The following is a 24,753-nucleotide window of genomic DNA, read 5'->3' as shown; positions in this document are numbered from 1 at the left end:
AGGGGGGGGGGGCCTCAGAAATATATGTTGCCTAGGGCCTCAAAAGGCCTAGAACCGGCACTGGTAACACCCCCACCATTCTGGAACAATATTGTACACTAGTTAACCCATGTGTTTTAAACATTGTTATAATTTAGCTATTGAAAAATAGCAGACCTACAAGCCGAGTGGTGCGCTATGAGCTTGTAGGTCTGCTATTTTGGAAAAATCGTGAAAATGTGCCTCAAATATTTTTTTCAGAGTTTCAGTTTTTAACTCAAATCTTTGCTTCTGAGGGGGTCCGTGGAACAACATATTTTCAGATGGGGGTCGGCGGCATATTACATATAATTTTTGGGGTCCTTGACATGAAATATTGAGAACCACTGATATAGATTTTTCAGAAAGACATTTTCTGAACCGAAGCCCCTCACTCTTAGCATCATGCATTGAATTTGAAATTCCTAGGGTCTGTTCTCGCCCCACCCATTTTTATACAAGAGCCTCTGGACAATTAACCTAAACCCCAAAAGTGTGGGTCCAAAAGATGTGAGAGTACACTGAGAAAAGGGTTCCAGAGCTGAAGTGATACGATACACATTTAAACCATAGAGTACACTGAGAAAAGAGTTCCAGAGCTGAAGTGATACACATTTAAACCCTAGAGTACACTGAGAAAATAGTTCCAGAGCTGAAGTGATACACATTTAAACCCTAGAGTACACTGAGAAAAGAGTTCCAGAGCTGAAGTGATACACATTTAAACCCTAGAGTACACTGAGAAAAGAGTTCCAGAGCTGAAGTGATACACATTTAAACCCTATAGTACACTGAGAAAAGAGTTCCAGAGCTGAAGTCATACACATTTAAACCCTGGAGTACACTGAGAAAAGAGTTCCAGAGCTGAAGTGATACACATTTAAACCCTAGAGTACACTGAGAAAAGAGTTCCAGAGCTGAAGTGTTGTGACTGTATTATTTACCGTGTTAAGGTTCATGCATATACTCTGTAATCTGATTGCACACTTACTGTAAGTCGCTGTGGAGTGTGGATGACAGCAGCTAAATTACTAATTGTAAATTCTAACCAAAGGGATTTGTACTCTCTGATTTACAAATTAACAGTGTGGTAGGCCTACTGTAGTTGGACCATAGACTGTAGAGTTGGACCACATCACTTTACCCTTGGTTGATGGTGTATTACCGCCACCAACTGACCAGGGGTGGAACGACGGACAGGAGTGTACAGTTGACCATGGTGTGCAGCAGTCAGTCTCTTATGTATATTAAGTGACAGCTGTCCAGTTGTGTCACTATGCCACTGTACAGGCCAACCATTGGCTGTCTTAGCTTACACATAGTGTGCTTCAAACCTTCACCGCAAACACACTGCATTCAACAAGCCTACTGCACAGAACTGCAGGGATCCACCACTGAACTTGACCACTATTTGAAGGTAAAGTGTAGGCTTTTAACCTCTTTCAATCTGGCGTCCCTATTTTTAGAATATCATAATGGGGTGGGGGTGGGGGATAACACATAATAAAAACAGCCTATCTACAAGCTTTGTGAGCTTGTTTGTACCATTTTTGTTAATTTTCAAATAAGGCTAAATTGTCTTGAGAGGTCACACATTTTAATATTTCCTCTACTACCAATGACTACTAATCCTATTACTCTATTACTACTACTGCTCCTACTTCTAGTGTTGTAAAACTACTACTACTACTAATAATAATAATTATAATTATTATTATTATTATAAAATTAAACCTTTACTTTTGCCATTTTCCTTTTGTGGTTAAATGTTATATGCATTGTAGTTTTGGACAATTTGGACAGTGCATTGTGTTTTATTTTTAGATATTTCATCGTTAAATCAACTTATTGTCACATCACAGGTTTACAGATTCAACTGAACCTATTTACTTCCAAGGGGACGTTTGTGACAGCTGGCATGGCAACTGTGGAGCAGACAGTTGTCATGTCGATTCCAGCATGGGTTTTGGAGGGAAATTATGTAACATGCTAACATGGTTATTGAATTACTTTATTATTTTACACCACTATTGACATTTATTTTGTTTTACGTTTTTAATCCTTCATTGTTGGTTTGCGGTTTCTTTCATAAAGCAACACAATAAGGACAAAAAGGAATTATCAACGAATTAGCAGCAGTATTGAAGACAGAGACAGCGAGCACAGGTATGGGAGTAACTTTGCTGGTCACCTACATAATGTGTAGGCTATATTATTAGTGCCAGCATACATATGACATCTGGATTGGATAGTTTAACTCTGAGAGGGTACAAATGGTTTCATGTGTACCTCCTCAGAGTGAACAGTACACTAAGCATTGTACTGCAGTAGTCAAACACTTACAAGTGAGAAAAACATGTTCATTGTGTTATGTATAGAAGAGAGAGAGAGAGAGAGAGAGAGAGAGAGAGAGATATGGGAAAGGGGGAAGGGGTAATAAAAACAGTAAACTTTGGGGTGGGACTTGAACTCTCTCTCTCTCTCTCTCATTCATTTGGAAGACCACATATCTGATGAACCGCTTCATGGAAATATGCACATTATAATAAATCAGTAGGCTGCATTACAACCATAGATTGGATATAAGCTGCAACAAAATAACATAACAAAGTGAGGATCACCTTGCTTGGAAGTTACACCAATGGATACAATTCTTTCAGAGGTTTCTACTGAGGCGACTGGCTTCCATCCCTGCAATGAATGCACAGGATCTGGGCAAAACAAACGGGTAAGGAATACTGTAGATCTGTCCTCACACAGATTCAATGACATCAATTATATTATATATAAAATGTGTACACACCTACATGTGCAGTGGCTGTTTAAGTGGGGTTCAAGGACCCGCAGGAGGATTTGGTAAAAATCATATAAAACCAGGGGTCCTTGAAATTAAAACGTTATATATTTTGCGCTTGTAAGACTGTGTGATACTCCTAAACCTTCCTTTAGTCATGTATTGTGACTACAGAATAAAACATAGCTGTTCTTCAACAGTAGCCTAGTGCTGGCCGTTCCAGCCTGCTGTCTTTTCCTCTTTTTTTTAAACCCACAGGTGTCCTTGAGGGGGTTCTAGGGGGTCCCCAGAAAAATGATTGATAATAACTCAGAGTGTACGGATGGGGTCCATTAGGTTCAACCTCTACAGTGTCAGAGTTAAGGGGGGGTGGGGGCCTAATAACTGAGGTCCTTGAAATAATTACAAATACAAGTTTGAGAACCACTGCTTTAAGGGGCCACGTCATCTGTGTGCTTATGCTCAAGCTGTCACTGGCTTCGTATCAATGAAGAACAAATGAACGGGAGAATAAAAGCTTTAACTGAGAGGTCACTGAACTTGAAACACAGCTCTGGGAAAGATGGTAGAGGAGAGGAGAGCGTGAAAAAGGGGAGAAGTGACAAAGGGAGGAAAATAAAAAATATATATACTAGATAAAGTGGGAGAGCAGATACGACAGAGTAAAGCCTGATTTACGTTGCTCTGGTGACATGCAATGGAAATAGCAGATCTACAAGTTCACAACAATCTGCTATCTTGAGTTATCCTTCAGTCATTACTCCCTGGAGTAATGTGTGATACATATGAACCCATTTTGGGAGCTGCACTGACGTAGTCAAAAGTCTGTCCAGCTGGCCTTAATAAATGTATCCATTAGCTACCAGCTGTGAGTAAATCACAGCATGTTATTATTATAATATCAATATCATCATGGTTCAACAAAACATTGCAGGCTGCGTCCTAATCAAAGTGGTTGGGTGCCACGCAGAATGGAAGGCCTACAACTAAGCTAACCCTAACCCATTATAAGCTCTCAATTGAAGTGAATTATATATGGTAATTAAAATAAATAAAGGGCTACAAAAGATATGGCTCAAATCTGAGAAACGCATTCAACTCTGAAACACACAGAGAACAGAGAGGATGAATTGTTTTCAGTATCCATCTTTCTCCTTCATCCTCATTCATTCTCTGTCAGTCTCTCTCACCTACAGCACGTCTCATACTTGACACTTCTGACATACTTTTCTTCCCTTCAGGTGCACAACAACAATGGCGGCTGCTAGCAGGATGCCTGCTGGTCAAGACTGTATCTATTCCACTGTCAACAGGTTAGGACTGAACAGTCAGAAGGACAATTGAACTTTCTAAAATCATTCTAAAAATGGGATTGGTGCCTATCTATCTCATTGGAACCAACAAACATAATTTCGACATGACGTATAGGCTACTGTATGGTCATGGAAGGTCTTTGAACTTGGGCCTTCCCATTTCCTCTCATTTATTTGTTGAAATAGAACAGTTTGATGAAGCAGGCTCTGGTCCAACTATGTGTTTACGTAGAGAGGTCGGTGAGACAGTGATGTTCGGTCACAGGCCTGTCCTCTGGCATTTTACTCCCAGACTTATAAACCAGGCCTGGATTTTCCCACTGATGCCAGAAAAAGCTCTGATATGTCCCCTCACAGGCAGTCCCATCAGCTGTACTGGGAATTCACTGGGGCTATTAGTATGCAGTCTTTTGGTCTCGCTATGGAATTGTATACAAAACATTTTCATGTCAAGGAAGCCCCCAAATTAGGCTGCAAACCCCCATTTGAAAATATGTTGTGCCACAGTGCCACAGGACCCCCAAAAGAGAAGACTTGAAAATGGTCAATCTATAAGCTCACAACGCAATGCTTGGAAGGTCCACCAAAAAAACAAAACATCTAAAAGGATACAGGCTGAATTGCATTTGCCACATCATTTGCTGTGCACCTTCTGGTCCCAGAGAATGACCTTTACTGATGTTGGTGAGTTGGTGACCCTTTGCCTTTCCTCTAGTGCCAAATTCCATTCAAGTCACACCTCACATCTCAAAATGTAATGGACAGTTTGCCATGAGACTTGCTGAGCGCACGCATGTTCCCCAACTATAAACCATAAACCCTAACTCAGTGGTTCTCAAGGTGGGGTCTGGGCCCTGGGGACCCCCAGGGGTCCTTGAAGGGCTTAAAAAATGTGTTCAGTTTAACCACTTTAATCGCATTTCATGCAATACTTCGGCTATTCAGGCATACAGTATAAATTATGTATACTTATTTTCTTCAGGTTCAAGAGGGGGGATTTTGGAACGAGACGTAGCCACGTGTCTGCGGGACCCAAAGCAGACGGCCGGGGGACAGAGGAGGGGACACCGAAGCTGCCCTTCAGCCCTCTGGACAACCTCACCAAGCCCAACATGTCCCAGAGGAGGCGGACCACCACGGACCCTCACGGCTCAGAGAACACCCCGCCGGTGGGCGGCAAGGTCTCCACCATCGGCGGAAAGTAACTAATATAAAGTACTTTTGAAATTACGTCATCATATGGCAGCCAGGTCTATGGACTTTTTGTTTTAGGGCACTAAATGACGACGTGAGACGCCATGTGGCCAATGTGAATACATCTTGTGTTGTGACTGATTTTGTTTTAGATTTATTATACAATAACACACTGCATACATGTCTTTTGTGACTGATTTTGTTTTAGATTTATTATACAATAGCACATTGCATTCATAGTTGCAGTAAATCTGCAATCGTGTGCATGGCAGCCACAGTGGGTCACTGCACAGAGTGTGCTTTTTTAGTACTAGACTTAAAACTCCATACAATTATACAATCTGTATGGTAGATTAGGTTAATACAATATACAATTCAAGTATATCTGACAATTTGATGACAATTATTCAATTGGAATGGGGGCCTTTGTGGGAGAGTATTGCAACAGAGCATTTTTATATTGTGGTGTTGTGACTTTTATCTAAGTAAAACGTCATGAGTACTTCTTCACTACGTCTGACTCTCCAGGACCCAGCGAGCCAACATCAAGGACAAGATCTCGCAGTGGGAGGGCAAGGAATCCACACATCCACCATCACCATCACCGGGCCCAACCAGTGCTGTGAAGAGGACAGAATCATTGACAAAGACCAAGAGTAACCCCCGTGAGGACCAGAGGGGGGCAATGTACACAGAGACGTACAATCCTGGGAAGGAGAACATCTCGAGGCTCTGGGGCTCAAGGCCTTGTTCGCCTGTCCGGCTGGAGCATACGCTAGTGTTTAAGGAACGCGATGGTAAGACCAGCCAGAGCCAGGAAGGGGAGAGCAGTAGTAATGCAGCTTGCAAAGAGGACCAGAATCCTGTGAAGGAGAACGTAGGAAGGGTCGGGGGTTCGAGGCCCTGTTCACCTGCTGAATCCGTGGACAGCAACAGTGGCAAACCTTGTTATAAGGAAAGAGGGGAGAACTGCAGGGGAGTGGCCCCCAAGGAACAGCACGCCGATGGGAAGGAGAACGTCACAAAGCTCTGGGCTTCAAGGCCCTGTTCGCCCGTGGAGGTAGAGCATGCTGGGACGCTTAAGGGCTGTGACGGTAAGCCCAGCCAGAGCGGCAACACGTCCTGCAAAGAGAACCGGCAGCCTGTGAAGGAGAATGCAGGTATAGCGTTGCCGCTGGGGACTGTCCATAACTCTGACATCCCGTTAGTCTGAACATATACGTGGCTTCTGCGTGCGGTTAGGTTTAGGGAATAGGGATAGGGTTAGTAATGAGGTTAGGGATAGGGTTAGTAATGAGGTTAGGGTTAGGGATAGTAATGAGGTTAGGCATAGGGTTAGTAACGGGAGGACGGACTAATGGCAGGTCGGGCTATTGTTTTCTTAGCGATTATTCTATCCATTACGTTTCCGATGAATTGAACAATGGAGAAGCACGTTTTATGCCTTATATCTGAATGTAGGAAAGCTTGTGGGTCCGAGAGCCGGTACGCCGGTGGAGGCCGCTGACCAGCCGACGGGGACGCTGAAGAAGAGCGATGGCAGGAGGACGGCGGAGCGCAGCGACCAGGAGAAGAGGGCCGTGTTCACCCTGTTCCGAAAACTGGAGCAGAATGCACAGAACCACAGCAAGACCCCGGCCGAGCTGGGGAACTACTTCTGCCCGCCGAGCAGGGACAGACAGGTGAGGTGGTGAACCATGACTCTGCTTTTCTAAAACGGTTACGGTCTAAAACGGTTAGAAAATCCCCATCCATTGTAAAATACCCGGTAACCTGAGACCTCTCGTGGCTTATTGCTTAATTGAGACCCCCCCCCCCCCCCCCCCCTCTGGTCATTCATTTTTAGTGGCCTGTGGAGATACGTTTTATCTGCGCTCAAGCTGAATTTTGTTGGTTTTTCTGGCAGAAACCTCTTATCTCAATATTTGTGATTTAATTGTTTTGTGTAAATGAATGCCCTACTTGATCATACTACAGTGTCACTCAAAAGACAAAAGTATCAAAAGTAGCAGATCTACAAATCTAATTAGGGAAATGTACATATGGCAGCATGCCATGTTTAGTATTGATAATATTGCAATTTAACAAGATAATTAAAGATGTTAATCATCCACATTAACCCCGCCATCCCTATTTTTGGTACATTTTCAAAGTTCAAATAAAAAAATAATAATAAATATATATATATATATATATATATATATATATATAAATAATGAATACCGGTAGCCTAACTACAGATAGATCAACTAGTATATAGAGCTTAGGTGGCTAAGACAATGTCCTCTCCTCTCTTCTGTTTCTAACAAATCCTACTGTCCAGGTGGAGGCCAAGAGGAAGGAGATAGAATCCATGATCAGTCCCTGCGGTGACGCCCGGGACGAGGGACGGCGTAGGCGTCCTCAGCTCTACAACACGGAGCCGGGGTCTCCACCCATCAACCCCGTCCCCAAGCCCCAGCGCACCTTTCAGCACCCCGCCCTGCCCGGCGGGAGGAACCTACCCCCGCTGCCCTCCATCTCGCCGCCACCTGCCCCGTTACAGCCCCCCGCTGCCGGGGGCTTCAAGAGGCCACGGGGTGGCCGCAACCGGGACACCACCAACAGGTACACGGAGGGAGAGACTGAATGCTGAGGGTGAAAAATGGACCGTTTTGAACTTTAATGCCTCATCACATGTTTAATGGTGTAAAGGCGCGGGTGGGTACTTTAACAGTACTTTAAAGATATTTGCAATGAATCCAATGAAGATTTATCTTCTTCCTGCTCCTTTTCTTTTCAGATATGTAAGGCTATGTAATACATGCAATATAACTATAGTACAATACATCTGCAGAGGTGATTTGTCCCCATACTCTTACACTGAGACATTTAGAGTCGACCCTGTTGTTGGGTAGAACAAGTAAGTAGTACTGCCTGAAACTCAAAGTCTCTCTCTGCCAAAACAGGCTTTCCATCTTAGCTCAACAGTATAAATGTGGCTGCTATAGGTTCTACTGTAGTCTTTTAATTCCCAGTCCACAAACCTTGCTAATACTTTTTCTTTTCTTTTCAACTGCCCACTGGGTCAGGAAATCCTACGAGTCTGAAGACCTGCCAGAGTGTCATGATCCGCCGAGCGGTCTGCTCTTCTCTCGTCGACTGTCACAGGAGCATCATTATGAAGTCATACCCGGTCAGAAGCCTCTCTTTAATCTACACTGCAAACATCAACAAGCCTTAAAGCCTGATTTCTACTCTGTGTCCTGTCCTCAAATAGCGCGGTTCGGATTCTCAACCTTTCCTGGGTCAGGGCACTAGAAAGCGTTCGCGGCTGCCCGGCTGCCGTAAAGTGGTCAGATAGGAAGGCTGTGTCCGCGTGCATTTTCAGAGCATGTTTATTTTAATGATCAATCAATTGAATCAATCAATCAATCAATCAATCAATCAAGTATTCCGGCATGGATTCGATATAATTTAGGGCACTATTGTACTGTTATATTTGTATACTGTAGGCTCTCTCACTCATAAACATTGTGTGTATTGTATTATTATATAAGTGTTCTGAAAACGTTTCACTGGGGAGGGGACCCCAACATAGATGTACAAATAGATAATTTTGTCATCAGTTTGACAAGGAAACAAAATAGAAGCAGATTATTTAGGCTATTAATCCTGGATGACCCTTGGGGTTCCCCAGCAGGCCCACTGTACGTGAGAACAGCTATATGTCCTTTTAATGGCAGGAAGACAATAAACAAGAAATCATGAACAAACATGACGTCGCTGTTGGGTGGAAACCTTGTATGTCCAACAAGGTTACTTGTTGGACATACAGGAAATGGAAGAAAAATAACCTTTGTTTGTTCCATTGGATCCAATGTAGTTATTATTTAGTCACAAGCTCTGTTTTTATACCTTTTGCTGGTTCAATATTTTTAAAAACCCACAGAAATATACCGTATTCACTTTAAAAATGTTTAAAAAATGGCGGAAGTAATGTGTCGCGGCGTCTTGTGAGCTTCTAGAGCGGCTATTTTGGCTATTTCTGCTACTTTACGCGACACTGTTGTACGACGAAGTAGGGCAAATTAATTTACAGCAAAAAAAACAACATACAAAGTTGAAGTATGGAGATACATAATAGGTTTCTGCCCAACATCAACGATAAGTCCTACCTCTGTCTTTAAGTCAGGGGATATTAATACAATTCTTCACCAATGCGTTTGTAAAGGTGTATATTAACACATCTTACAATTCTATTCAGCCACCCTAGGGAATTTTTGACAGCTGCTGAACGTTTGGGTACCATTAACAACCAATATAAGGCAACATTTTCTAAATTTCATTATACTTTAAATAGCATGTGACGTGTTACATGTATGCTACTTAAAGCATAATAAAATGTATAACATTTTGCCTTACATTGGTTGTTAATCTTTCAGCGCCACCTGATGGTCACCAGTTTAGGCTTTGGTTGCCAATTCGCCCATTATAAAAAAAGAAAGAAATTGTAATTCTATTATGCATGTAATGTGCATGTCATCACCTGTACATCAGATTAGAGGAATTTTTCAAATTATGGATTTAAAAAAGAAAAGTCCCAAGGGAGCACGTCTTGTCACCCGTGGCATCCGGTCCATAATTGGCAATAAAACGTCTTGTCGTTTATGGCTCTTAATGGTACCCTCAACTCAGCAGCTGTCAAAAATTCCCCTAGGGTGGCTGAATAGAAACCAATGTGGCATATGTTAGTAGACAGTTAGCCTCGGAAACCCAGACGTTTTATAGTAGACAGTAGACACCATTACAAACACATTGGTGAAGACATTTCTTGGTAAGAAATGTATTCCCAGGTTTGACATTATTCGGACAATATTCTCTGACTATTTCTACAGACTCGTCTAAAGAGAACCCGTACGAGGACATTGAGGTGGACAGTCAGAGTTCCCAGCAGTCCCTGCCCTCCTCTCCTGGGGCAGACTCCACCATTAAGGTCAGCGACGCACATGCTAAACATGATATACGGTAATATCGTCTCTGTCTGGTTGGGAAAACTCAAAGTCCCCAAAAAAAGGATTGACATTCAACAGTAGCAGATCTACAAAACAAGCTTGTGGACATGCTAGGCTACTTTTTGATACTTTTGTGTGACACTGTAGTATGACCAATTAGGGGGTCATTAAAAAAACCCACAAAAACTGTTTCTGCCAGACAGCAACGATATGATCCTCACATTCTGTTATTTGTCCACTTAACTGTAGTGTAATGTAACTCTGACAGTGGACAAAAAATTGAGTTCTATTAACTCTCAGGACTTTACTGTGCAGGCTTCCAGGCCAGGCTTCTTCAGGCAGAACTCAAACAGGAGCTTTAAGCTGCTGGACCTACGCAGGGTCAACCAGCACCAGCGCACCCGCAGCACTGGGGGGCTGCCCTCCCCACCACAGCTCAGCCCCCCTTCCACTCCCTGCGGCAGCCTCGAAAACGCAGCCTCCTGGCTTCCCGGGGACAACAGAACATTCCGCAGGATACCAACCGTGCGTGTGTGTGCTTGTGCACGTGTGTGTGTGTGTGTGTGTGTGTGTGTGTGTGTGTACATGTCACATCCTTACTGTATAATACTATACTTGTGAGGGACAAACGAGTGTAACAGATGTAGTCTTTATCTCTGTGTTGAAGGGATTAGATGGACCCAGAACTCTCTTTGGAGACAAACCTCCATTTATTCTGACAAAACAATAACACAATAAGTCTCCAGGTTAGTTTGTTTTGTAGTGCAAGGACTCCTCACTTGTTCCTACACGGAAATACACAAGCAATAGGACATTGATAATAAAATATCAATGTTTTAAAATAAAAACATACTGTACCTGTATGTATAACATACAACAAATACGTCTCCTGGTTAGTTTGTTTTGTTGTGCAAGGACTCCTCTATAAATAAAGTTAAACAAACATCATTCCTACAGATTAGACAATTTTATGGTTCTCACAATACTATAGCAATGGTTGTTTTATGGGTAAAAGTTATTTATGGAGTTAGATTTACAATTTGGAAGAGATTCAGGTGGGGGTTAGGATTAGATTAGGTTAGGCTTAGTTATTGGGAGTCAGTTATGCCTCATTTATGCTTAGTTGTGTCTTGTGCAGCAGTGTTGTGCACCAAAAATAGCAGATCTACAAGCTCACAACACATCGTGCTGTGGTGTACACATTGTGAGTCACAGCATGAGTGTACACAAGAGTGTACAAGTGTGTAACCAAAGGGTTACATTTGAACATAGATTTTTACCATGCACCATGACTTTGGCATTTCAAAACTGAATTACACTGGACTCTGTCCCAGACCCAGAATGTCAGCCAAGATTCCTTAGTAGCTTCCAAACGCGTCATTCACTCATCATGGTTAGTGAGTGAGATATTTATACATCACTGGCATCAGAACATTACTTTTCATCATCATGATAGTCAACTTTCCTCGACTCCAACATGGCCTCCAAGTTTCCCCTTAGTTCGTCCCCCCCAAAATAAATATAATTTACTGGAGGTTGTTGATACGTATGCTCAATTTTCCTACACCTGGGCTTGTGTATTAGTGTTCTAGTCTAGTACACTGTGTGTGTGTGTGTGTGTGTGTGTGTGTGTGTGTGTGTGTGGATCAGAACAGCATCCATTATGCTCCAGAAGAGAAGGGTAAAATGCTGCTTCACAACACAATGCAAAGAGTCTCGTTACTTACAGGTGTTCTCAAAGTGGGGTGCTATATTAATAAGTTAATATAGCACCAAAACATGTTTAACCACTAAACAATTTTCATACTTCAGCCAATCGACAAGCCAAGCGTGATGCAATGAGCTTGGCTTGAAACATTGTGGAAAAACAACACAAATTGTCTCTTATGGGGTGCACCTGCACAAAATTGTCTCGTGAAAAAGTGTGAGAACCACCGATTTACATCAACTCTTTGTCAACAGGTTGTACTGAAAATCAACAGCATCTTTGAGGCTCGCATTGGGAAGAAACATCTGAGAAGAGTGTACCATTATGCAGAGACCAGCTCTGGGAGAGGTGAGAACATGACGATAATACGCACACTGTTTCAATAATTGGTGGGGTCTTTTCGTCAGCTATAAATTCTCCATTTGTCTCTTTGCAGTTACAGATGACAACAGTGACTCAGAGAGTGAGGTGGAGGAGAGGGTTAAAGGTACAGTATAGCATGATAGTGGAAGAACACATTTGTACAGTGTGGCTCTATAGGAGTGGTTCGGGTCCATTTGGTTCCATTTGTACACTCTCTGAGTTATAGACTCATAAGGGTCCATCCACCATTTGGCTGGGGACCCCCCCCCTCAAGACCCGCTATGGTGTATAGTTGCAAAAGTGACTGTAAGGTCACAACCAAGGTCGCGATGCATCTGATATGCTGAACCGATCTACAAGCTCACTACGTGTCACGACTCACGATGTGCCGTGCCATGAGCTTTTAGATTGGCAAAAAACATACTTATAGACGTAGAGGAAAAACAGAAAAGACACTATAGCAAAGTGGTTAAGTAAGAAATGATCATCAGAGATCCAGGCTTACTAAAGTCACCTCCCTTTGGCCTCGGCAGCAGAGCGGCAGCGGCTGGTGTCGGTCCAGTCCATTCTGAGCCAGCCCAACCAGAACCAGGTCCACCACAACAACAACAGCGGCGGCGGCGGCGGCAGGCCCATCTCTCTGGACAAAACACTCAAACAGGAGATCCTCCAACGGCAGCTCTTTGAGTACTTCCTGGTCGTGTCACTGCACAGGCCCAAGGCTGGCGGCCCCTACCTGCCGGAGGTCACACAGCAGTTCCCCGTAAAGGTTAGGAGCAGAGAACTGCAACATGTGCTGATACATATGCATTCTGCATCACTATACTGTAATTGTAAATTACTCTATTTTCTAAAAGGACATGCAGCACTTCAGTGGATGGATAAATTGGTACGTTCTTTTCTCCCACTACAGAATAGCTATATAACTAATCCATTCTATATTTGTTTTGCAGTTGGAACGCAGTTTTAAGTTCATGAGGGAGACAGAAGACCAGTTGAGGATCATCCCTCAGTTCTGTTTTCCTGACGCCAAGGACTGGCAGCCTGTGGAGAGCTTCCCCAGGTGAGGTCCATGTTAAGTGTCACAGTGTTAACATTTTTAGGTAGATGATTAATATAAAAAGAAAATACTACATCCACAGAACATTCTAAAATGTTAATGCTTTTCCTCAAAAGTAATACAATATTTTTTTGTATACTGTACCTCTAAGCTTTACTATGAGTTTCAGTTCCCCCCTAAAGTAACACTGTTACATCACAACGTTGCAAACTGCAAATTGCTGTCCTATACAAGGATGGAATTATAAGCCCAGAGAGAGAGAGAGAGAGAGAGAGAGAGAGAGAGAGAGAGAGAGAGAGAGAGAGAGAGAGAGAGATGGGTGGCAAAACAGTGACCTTGAGTGATCTGGAAAACATATGCATAGAATAACTGAATTTAAGGTTAAATCAATGTAAGCCATAAGGGGTTGTATTTGCCATCCCCTGGGGCTCCAAATGACACCCCTGAGTTGCATATCACTCCTATTAATTACAGCCACAGATGTGTATTGTTGTGACAAGCAGAAACATTGTATCTCCATATTTCAACCGTTGGTTTGGAGGGGGTAAATGATGCCCTACTTTGTTGTATAGTAACTTTTTTTAATGAATATTAAACCAATGAAAAGTATTAACAAGAGCGTGGGACTAAATAATAGCTACATTGGATACATTCTTGACATACGCGGTTTCCAAGTGACAGTGATTCTATTGTGTGTTTTCCTTGGCTCTTTCTGTGCAGTGAAATGTTCTCCTTTGTTTTGACTGGCGAGGACGGGAGCCGAAGGTTCGGATACTGCCGGCGTTTACTGGTAAATAAGAGAAAAAGAAAAACATCATTAATACATTTCCTGTACACTTATTTATTTGTGGCTCCACCCCCCCCCCCCCCCCCCTTCTGTGGAGCTACTGGACAGGAAGTGACCAAGTACGTGTCAGCTGGATAAATAAAGAAAATAACCCAAATAGCCGACGCACTTGTGGGAAAATGCGTCCAGTCTCAGATTCTGGACTCAGAGGAAGTGTGTGTGTGTGTGTGTGTGTGTGTGTGTGTGTGTGTGTGTGTGTGCGCGCGTGCGTGGGTGCTTGCGTGTGTGCTTGCGTGGGTATGTGCGTGCATGTGCGAGTGTGACATCAGTGTTTTATTGGCTCAAATTTTACACAGTACAAAATGTTCTGCCGGGCATGGAATTAGATGTTTATGTTCTCTTTTGGTCTCCCCTTCTCCCTCTCCCTCTCTCAGCCCAGTGGTAGAGGGAAGCGTCTTCCAGAGGTGTACTGTATTGTGAGCCACCTGGGATGTTTCAACCTGTTCTCTAAGGTAAACTGAATCTGATGATGATGTCCAACATTGTTTTCTCACTCAAAAGTAGACAAACCAACATGCATACAGGGTATATGCACATGTCTAGACCTTTATAACACCAAATTGGTCAAATTGTCAAATATTATGTAAAAAAGAGGCCAGCTGTCACGATTTGCAAAAACTGGCAGAGCCAAAAGCAGAACACAAGCCAACGGTGAAATCAGGGAGCTTGTAGATGTGCTATTTTTGGTGATGGCTTAGGAGTGGTTGAGGGGAGCAGGCTTAGGCTGGTGGCAGTCAGGCAAGGTAAAGGAGCAGGTCGGATGGTCACTGAGAAAGAGGAGAAGAGCAAGGGTCAAAAATCACGAGGAGCGAAAAGCAAAGTTAAAAAAAACACTAACACTAAGGATTCACGAGGGTTTACACTACTACTACACGAGGGTTTACACTACTACACACTAGTTTGACTACTGTGGAATGCACTTCCCATTGCAGTCAGAACTGCAGCATCACTCCCAATCTTCCGCCGTCTGAAAACCCACCTTTTCAGACTCCATCATGGCCCATAGCACTTATGTAGACTTAGATAGCATTTGATACAGTCTTATAGCATGTTATGTAGACAGCATAAGTGCATTGTATGTGCTATTGTCATAGCACGTCATAGTACATATGTATAGCATAGTAGTATAGATGTATAGCTTATATGTATAGTTTCATTATAGATATTCCACTGTTACTTTCTTAGCTTACGCATGTTTCATGATAAATGTTTTTATGTGATGTATACCCATGCTTTTTTGTTCTTGCTTAATGTAAGTCGCTCTGGATTAAGAGAGTCTGCTAAATGCCTAAATTGTAAATTGTAATTGTACTAGAAGCGTTACCTCGCACTGGCGTTATGAAACGATCTGGCATCGGCGCAGAGAGAACACCAAACATTTATAGACTGGAGGATGATTAGCTGATGCCAAGCAGGTGAGGGAGATGAGGGAACCTATAGGTGTGCCAAGCTGGGAGCTGGAGCCAAGCCTACGCCCAAAACACACGGCCACTCACAAAGACACACACACAAACACACACACTGACTGCTTCCACACAGTCGCGTCACGAAGAAGGAGTCTCTTCCTGGTTTTTAGACAGCTGGTGGATGGAAATGAAGCTCCACCCGCGCTGCAACTTGCAGCGTCGGCCAGAAAACCGGAAACGGTTTGCCCCCGCATCAAGTTGCAGTGTGGGTGGAGATTCATTTCCATCCACCAGCTGTCTAAAAACCAGGAAGAGACTCCTGCTGCTCGCGGGCGTCGCGGTATTTGGCATCTTCGTGACGCGACTGTGTAGAAGCGCCCACAGTGACACAAACATTGTGAAAATAGCAGCTGATAGCCTTGTTGTCAGCTTGTGTAGTTAGGCTATATTTTCACAATATTTATCTGTGGAACTGAGTCAAACGAAATGTATGCCTACAATTCCAAGTGCTTGTCAGTTTGCGTGAATACTGAATTGTTCCTGTTATTAACTTAGCATTTCTTGTAAAATGGCATTTCTTGTAAAAGAGCTTATACTGTAGTCATTCATGTCACAGAGCCCCAAAAGGAATAGCCTAATATAAAACATCGGTCCAGGTACTAGATGAGGTGGAGAGACGCAGGGCTCTGTCTCCAGCACTGGTCCAGCCCTTCATGAGAGCCATAATGGAGGCCCAGTTTCCTGCCCCGGGCAGAACCATCACCATCAAAACCTTCCTGCCTGGATCGGGCACCGAGGTGAGGCCCACATGGGACTCTATCAAAGGTTTTTACAGAACGTATAGGCACAGGTTTGCTCTCTTTTAAACCCCGCATTTAATAATTTTCTAATTTTCACTCGGTTAAAGTGTTCTACAGTAGCTCTGTCCAAAATAAATACAAGAAACGAATTGCCGGCGTCCATTTTTAGATTTGCAGGGGAAAGCAAAATGGGGGGTGGAGGTAAGGTTCTTCCTTGGCCTACTAGGAGTATGTATGCATGCAAAGTATCAAGCTGACCATCCCATGGTGGCCCTAAACCTAACCATAACCCTTTTAGCAATTTAGGCTTAGGGTTACTTTTAGTAGCAAATTCTGATTTAAGCTCAGTCTTTGAACACACCATTGAACTTTAGGCCTGGCTAGGCTAATTAAACTATTTCATTTAATCTAGTCTTAGCCAACTAAAAATATATCCTGACAAATACAATTGCCCAGACTCTTCTTCGACAAAGATGGCGAAAGCAAACATTCTTTGTTCTGTACTTATACAATTGTATGGTACAAAACACTGAAGTCCTTAAACCAGAAAACTAAACCTAAGGTAAGTGGGGAACAGGGACAGGCTGGAATGGCTTAGGGTTGACGACAGAGTACAGCATCTTGCAATGGGTCTGGTCCACAAGATTCGATACACCACCAAGATACCCATGTTGTCTAAATACTTCCTTAATGTCAACAAAGTCCACACCCACAACACCAGAGGGAGCTCAACAATCCATGTCCAACCCAGATTTGGCACATACATACAAGGGACTAAATTAATTAACTAAATTAAACTGCTCTCAAAGGGTACCTACGGACGGCTGCAATTTGAAACTGGCCCCCGTAAAATCTGAATCCCCCACTCACCCCTTTTCCCCCTCACTGTAGGCCTATATGTTTTCTTTTTCCTTTTTACCTCCTTTATGATGATGATTTCCAGTTTTTTGGCTAGAAGTGTATATTTGTATGTCTCTAAATGTTAAAACATGGTGGACCCTCTTGTAAACAAGCGTAGTGTTTTGTTGGTCGTCCACTCACAGTTTTTTGTATTGAGTTGTGCTTGAAATGTACTGTAATTCTGCATACTGTTAATAAATACTTCAATTAATCAATAAATCAAACATAGAACCTGGGGAATATAGGGATGACCCCTGTCTGTCTCTGTTGCTGTCTCTCTGTCTCCCCAGACGATGGAGCTGTGTCGTCCATCAGACTCGCGCCTGGAGCACGTGGACTTTGAGTGTCTGTTCTCCTGTCTGAACCCGAGGCTGCTCTTCAAGGTGTTGGGCTCTCTGCTGCTGGAGCGCAGGGTCATTTTCACTGCTGACAAGCTCAGGTAGACCCATGCGCGCACACATGCACACAGCATGCGAGCGCGCACACACACACACACACACACACACACACACACACACACACACACACACACACACACACACACACACACACACACACACACACACACACACACACACACACACACACACACACACACACACACACACACACACACACCTTTATTGATAGATACAAGTGAATAATGACAGGAAAGAGGGAGAGAGAGAGATGGGGGGAGACATGCAGCAAAGGTAGTCATGAATGGGACTCGAACACGCAACGCGCTGTCAGGCCAGAGCCTATATGTGGCATGCGCCTGGACCACTAGGCCAGCGGGTGCCCCTAAATTAACATATTACGATGTATTGTGTGGTCCCTGAAATAAAATGTAATAATGAGGGTCCATGACCTAATGCATATCAAACCTTTTTCGTCCTAGTGGAAAAACAACGCATAACGTAACTGAGATATACTTACATATATTATAATCATGAGTTGTTATACCCGTGGGTGGTCCAGACATTCACTGAATTATTTTATCTGCTTGTAAGGATTTTTTAAGGATTCAGTCCGGGGGAATTTGCCATGGGGTTATATTCTGAGGGAAGCCTGCTGTTGAAAGGCTTTATACCAGGGTCAGTTAGTTTGTTTTCTTGGGGGGATAAACCCTAGAGGGAGCCCAGGGGGGTCACAGTAGTCGAGGACAGGAATGCAGAACGGGATGACGTGTATTAAAGAGTTATGTGGTGTGTAGGGTTCCTTCCTGGGAAAAGTTGATACCATAGGGAATAGTCATACAGACTGCGATTATTTAAGGTGACAGCGCCCTCGTGTGGTAAAAGTAAGATTTGCTTTATAATTACAAAAGTTAGAAATAGCCAATCTGCAAGCTCACACTGCATTATGTACACATACACCTTAAGCTATTTTCCCTATTTTTGTATTTTTCTTGAAATTTCCTGAATGTTTTGTTTTGAACTTTAGCCTATAATGGCATGTCCAGAATAGGAATGCAGAGTTTAAAACTTGTAGAACGGCTATTTTTGGCAAAGCATTTGTTGTGGAGGGAAAAGGAAGGGGGCCCAAGTATAGACCCTTGGGGGACTCCATTCAACAAAGTACATAGGGTTAATGTGGTTGACTTGACCCAGAAAAATGCATTAGACATATCTTTGCTGTCAGGCAGAAACCTTGTATCTCCTTTCAAGTAATGTCAAGTTTTATTTTTCATACAAAAGTGTCACACAAAAGTAGTGAAAATAGCAGATCTACAAGTTTGCAACACGTCGCAATCAATCACATTGCGAGCTTGCAGATTGGCTAATTTTCACACATCTGTATACTTGTTAATTGAAATTGGTAAAAAAGGAACCCGAGAGTGACGATATCCTATGATAACAAAATCAAGTTTTATTTTTTCCTGGGCTTCTCTCTCTCTCTCTGCATGCACTTCTTGGTACCACAGCACCTCAGGGGCCCATAAAATAAGGCTACAGACTTCCCAAAACAAACTGGTCAGGCTACTACTACTTGGCCCCACTCCACAAACCCACCTCACCGCTGCCCATTTTGACAGGCCGGAATGGCTTAGGGTTGATGACAGAGTACAGCATCTTGCAAAGGGTCTGGTCCACAAGATTCGATACACCACCAAGATACCCACGTACCTGTCTAAATGCTTCCTTAATGTCAACAAAGTCCACACCCACAACACCAGAGGGAGCTCAACAAACCATGTGCAACCCAGATTTGGCACAAACAAGGGACTAAATTAATTTCGCTCCTCTGCCACCAACATGTGGAACGCCCAACGGTCATTAAGACATGCGAATACCTTGACTCCTTCAAAACCGCTCTCAAAGGGCACCTACGGACGGCTGCAATTCGAAACTGGCCCCCATAAAAGTCTGAGTGTCCCCCCCCCCCCACGACCACCTTTTCCCCTCGCAGTATATTTTCTTTTCCCTTTTTACCTCCTTTTATTTCCAGTTTTTTGTTATAATATAACAAAAAACTGGAAATAAAAGGAGGTCAAAAAGGGAAAACTACACTTCTATATTATAGAAGTGTAGTACGTCTCTAAATGTTCTGATAAATTGGACATGGTGGACCCTATTGTAAAAAGTGTAATGCTTGGTGTCGTCCACAGTTAACAGTTTTTGTATTGAGTTGTGCTTGAAATGCATACTGTTAATAATTAATAAACTACTTCAATCAATCAATCAATCTGCTTGGCAGCACGCTGTCCCAGTGCTGCCACGCCATGGTGGCACTGCTGTACCCGTTCGTGTGGCAGCATACCTACATCCCTGTGCTGCCCTCGGCCATGCTGGACATCGTGTGCACCCCCACGCCATTCATCGTGGGCCTGCTGTCCAGCTCCCTGCCCCAGCTGACCGAACTACCCCTGGAGGAGGTCCGACAGTTCAAATCGCTTGACCTACACGCACGCACGCACTTATCGTATGATGAATAGTGAAATTAGCTAATCTACACATTCAAACTGTAGGGCTTTTGGTTTGCAGAAAGTTTGTATAAAAAAAGGGCTGCAACTGTTGATTATTTTCCTAGTGATTAAAATCAAGTGATCAGACATCAAGATGCGAGCATTTAAACACATTTTTTAAACAAAAAAAACGATGAAAGTAAAACTTTAAAATTACTCTTATTTAAAGTTACTTATCGTGACTGATAGAAATGGATGGTCACAAAGTGCTTTAAAAAGCTGAACCTTATTTTTCGTTACACAGGTTCTGGTGGTGGACCTGGGAAACAGCCGCTTGCTCAGACAGGTGCGTCACGTTAACAAATATGTATTTACTAGTTGCTTAAACTTTGGCTATTTTGAAAATAGCCGATCTAGAAGCTCACACCGCGACGCATTGTGACACATTGTGCGCATGTAGATCTGCTATTTTCAAAAGACTTTTACACATTTTAGATGGGACATTCTGCATAACTATATACTTTTACTTTTTGGACTATAAATACATTTTGATGGCAATGCTTTTGTATGTTTACTCCAGTGAATTTTGATTACTTTTACTGTAGTTGTAACAGTGATACTGGTGATAAGTGTGTGATTGTGTGCAGTTAGAAGATGAAGACACCATCCTGCCCTCCAAGCTCCAGTCAGCACTTGAGAACGTGCTGGAGAGGAGGAAGGAGCTAGCCAATGAGAGAGGAGGAGATGGTGAGGGGAATAGTGTCTTTTCTGCTTTTGCTCGACATAATTATGGCCACTGAAAATAGCAGATCTACAAGGTTACCGCCGTGTAACCTGGTATTTTAGATGTGTTTTAGATTGCTGGGGTTTAATCACTGGTGGTTCTCAGACTTCTTTCAATTCAAGGAGACCCAAATAGATATGTAGTTGGTCGCGGACACCACCCCCCCATCCGAAAAGGTTAGAGAGTTATAAAGAGTTATGTAAAATGTTTTAAATAACATAAAATGATTCAACATTTTCCAAACATATATATTATGTATTATAACAAATATTATATGTTATTATATTTTTTCAAATATAGCCGATGTGCTTTTTTTAATAGTCATCGTATAGGCCTATGTTATGGAAAAAAGTGGTCAAAATGATTGTGATGCTACATATATTAACTAATTTTGCTCACAACATATCGCAATGCGCCCCATTGTGAGATTGTAGATCTGCTATTTTCCAAGAATATTTGCCTGTTTTTGTTGATTGTTCACCTATTTATTAGGACATTCACGAGATAAAAACACTAGGGTTCATGAGGTTAAGTTTTAACCCAATAAAAACAGGAAAACCATTATAAATAGCAGATATACAAGTAGATAGCGCTGCAAGCTTCTTGACAGTGTGAGAACTACTAATTTCGAAGGCATTTTGTAGAATTAGCCTCAGGTCTTAATGGGTTCAAAACATAACCGCGATCCCCAGACTCCAGCTCCGACAGCACCGTGGTATCCGAGGCCTTCGTCCGTTTCTTCGTGGAGCTGGTCGGCCACTACCCGCTCTTTGTGGTGTCTGACCGCGAGGACGGCTACTCCTCGTCCTCGTCCTCGCCGGCGCCGTGCTCCTTCCGCCGCGAGGGCTTCTGCAAGTCGGTGTCGTCCAAGACGACGCGGCGCTTCCTGGAGGTCTTCATGGAGACCCAGATGTTCGGCTGGTTCATCCAGGAGAGAGAGCTCCACCGCCGGGTCGTCAGAGGTACTGCGCCAACCGGCCTTTGTAGGCCTTCGCCGGGGCCCGGGGGTTTTAGATGCTTTTTCAAATGCTTTTTTGAGTGGTGCAACCAATCCAAGGAACAGCAATGTCCGTGTTCACCTATGTGTTCACCTATGTGGCCATGAGCACCAGTATATGACTATGAGTACCAGTAGGGGCGCTGTTGTGCCAGAAACAGAGAGATAGTATTAGTGCTGCACTGTTGCCTTTTTTTTGTCCTGGCAAGGCAAGGCAAATAGTATTTGTATAGCACATTTCAACATGTGCCTTACACAAAACATTAAGCACAGGAAACGCGATTGAATTCCATAAAAAGAAAGAGAAAAAAGTTGCTTTAGTCACTAGTCACATAAAGTAATTAATTTCAGCCGCGACATTAAACATCTCTCTCTCTCTGTCTCTCTCTATAGGGCTCTTTGAGCAGAGGGCACAGGAGTATTTGGAGTCCATTCGTGACAACGAGCACCGTCGGGTCAACAGGTTCCTGAAAGGCCTGGGTAAGGAACCTCCATTTCCCTCCAACTCATTTAACCAGAATAGCATCATGTGTGAAGGCCAGCTCTCTGCAGGTGGCGGAGGTACAACAACACACAAATAATCTAACCAAAAACATCGTTTTCCGTTATACGCTTTAGGAAACAAGATGAAGTTCCTCTCCAAGAAATAAAATCGCCACAGTCTCACCAGTGGAGAGATGAAGGTCGTTCAACCCGTGCACCGAGGTCGGTCATCGTGGAAACGAGAAGGCCCGCTCCAGGGACTGGGGAACATTTTCTACGTTCACTTGTTAACCACTTAAAACCCTAGTATGAACTTTTGGGCCATTTGAAAATAGCTTGTAGATCAGCTATTTTCCAAGAATTTCCATAATATGGACAACAGGTGGTTAACTCAGAGAGATTTGACGAGCCCACTGGCAGTTGTTCAATTAACTGTCTTGCTCAAGGACACCACATCTGTCAATGGACACAATCATGCTGGCTAGTGGCTACAGAGGTTGAGACGACCTCTCTGCTGGAGACGCAGTGTACTTGGACTAATGAGTGATGGAAGAATTGCGCGTTCTCTTTTTACAAAGAGGGATGTCATCTAACTTCTCAGTGATACTGTTCAGTCAGTGTGGGTTCAAACTAAAGCACAGCAATATTGGCGATATCATTTACTTCAAATAATTACAAGCTTGTTATTTTTTGTTGTTGATTCACCACCAGTTAAAGCTGCTGTACGTGATATTTCTGGGTTAAAATACAAATGATTTTGTGTCCTCTAGCTCTATATGAAATGGTTATTAGTATTACTATAACAAATATTGCTACAGAGTACGTTGTTCAGTAACAGGGGTCTCCCTGTCTCTGTAGCTTTTTACTAAACAGCTAAATACATTTTCAGGTGGTAGCCTACACCAATTTCATCCAATCAGGAGAAAGAACCCATTTATCAGCTTCAATTTTATATTGTTGTAGTTCCAATGTTGTCTCCTTCGTTTTTTTCTTTTTTGCCTGTTTAAACAATGTTTTAGTTTTTCATCACTTCCAATTTCACTTGTTTATCCAGTATCCATGCATGAGTTCTCCCGCCTGGGTGTAATTGTTATCATGACCTGACATTTTATTTTCTGTTTACTAAAGAACCGGAGATACGGGGACCCCTATTACTGACACTCTATAGCAATGATTACTATCAGAAGATAGATTTATTTTAACAAAATAATATCACTTTTACACCACCTTTAACAGCATTCATAGGTCAGTCAGTAGTACTTAATAATTCCACCAGGGGGCAGTAGTATATCTTCACTCGCTGGACAAGTGGCACTGATAATCAAAGGCACACATGCTGATGCTATGCTAACTTTCCCAAACCTTTTGCCACAAGACCCTAAAGAGAAATGTAGTGCCTCCCCGTGATCCAAATGTACAAACTGCATGATAGTTTATAGCTTATTTCAAAAGTAGGCTATACTGAAAATAGCCTAACTGATCTACAAGCTCACAATGTGCCGTGATGCAATTGTGTGTGGGTTTATAGATTAGCTATTTTCATCATTAATTTCTACCACTACTCATTTTTGGAAACTATTGGAATTTTAATTTTATTTGTGAATATCTTTTTAATTTATTTTTCAGATTTATTTTTCTCTCTTCTATGTAGAATTTAGTTTCTTTTGGGAAAATAAACAAAACAAGTGGAACTTTGATATAACTTGGTTCCCAGAAAAAGACCAACATCGTTTGCCAAACACTGCCTTTACGCTGTGCTTTAGCTCTGTTTTCTTGGCGATGAGTGTTCTGAGCATAAGAATAAATAAACCTGCTATATATCCCTGCATGCCTTTGTTTGGAATGGGATCATTGGTACAGTAGCAGCTGTAGTTCACAGGATAGCCTGCCGAACTGCTGCACCTTCACCGCTGGAGAAAGTATACACACTTTTTTCACGTATACTTGGTTGTCCTAAAGGGCACGCATCCGCCTCGTTGATGGCAGACTGATGGGCGAGCACTGGCGCTTTGGCATGGGGGGGTCAGATCAACATGGAATTAATTCTGTACTGGCCTAATGGAATGTGTCTTGAGTGTACAGGGTTTGATGAGGACAGATCAACATATGGAATGTCAGAACAGGTCAGCTCCATATATGGAGATCTAATGGTAGCGGGGACATTCTCTTGAGTGTACAGGTTATGATGAGGGCCCAGGTAGGGCC

General features: G+C 42.9%; 1 protein-coding gene across 1 annotated transcript; it reads left to right on the top strand.

Moving 5' to 3' along the window:
• The first annotated feature begins 2,585 nt into the window (after positions 1-2,585).
• On the top strand, positions 2,586-24,352 carry LOC308310731 (DENN domain-containing protein 2A-like). The gene is made up of 23 exons (XM_080757130.1): positions 2,586-2,746; positions 4,054-4,125; positions 5,108-5,326; positions 5,848-6,479; positions 6,781-7,001; positions 7,643-7,926; positions 8,391-8,494; positions 10,197-10,294; positions 10,629-10,838; positions 12,276-12,369; positions 12,458-12,508; positions 12,918-13,153; positions 13,338-13,447; positions 14,165-14,234; positions 14,666-14,743; positions 16,354-16,494; positions 17,688-17,836; positions 20,077-20,254; positions 20,589-20,630; positions 20,932-21,031; positions 21,761-22,030; positions 22,459-22,545; positions 22,684-24,352. Exons 1-23 carry the CDS (start codon positions 2,715-2,717, stop codon positions 22,713-22,715), a joined length of 3,510 nt encoding a protein of 1,169 aa, XP_080613256.1. The 5' UTR covers positions 2,586-2,714; the 3' UTR covers positions 22,716-24,352.
• The last annotated feature ends 401 nt before the right edge of the window (positions 24,353-24,753 follow it).

This window comes from Protomyctophum bolini (assembly GCF_963924005.1).
Source record: "Protomyctophum bolini genome assembly, chromosome: 23".
NCBI lineage: Eukaryota > Metazoa > Chordata > Actinopteri > Myctophiformes > Myctophidae > Protomyctophum > Protomyctophum bolini.
This window is presented reverse-complemented; position numbering and strand designations above follow the sequence as displayed.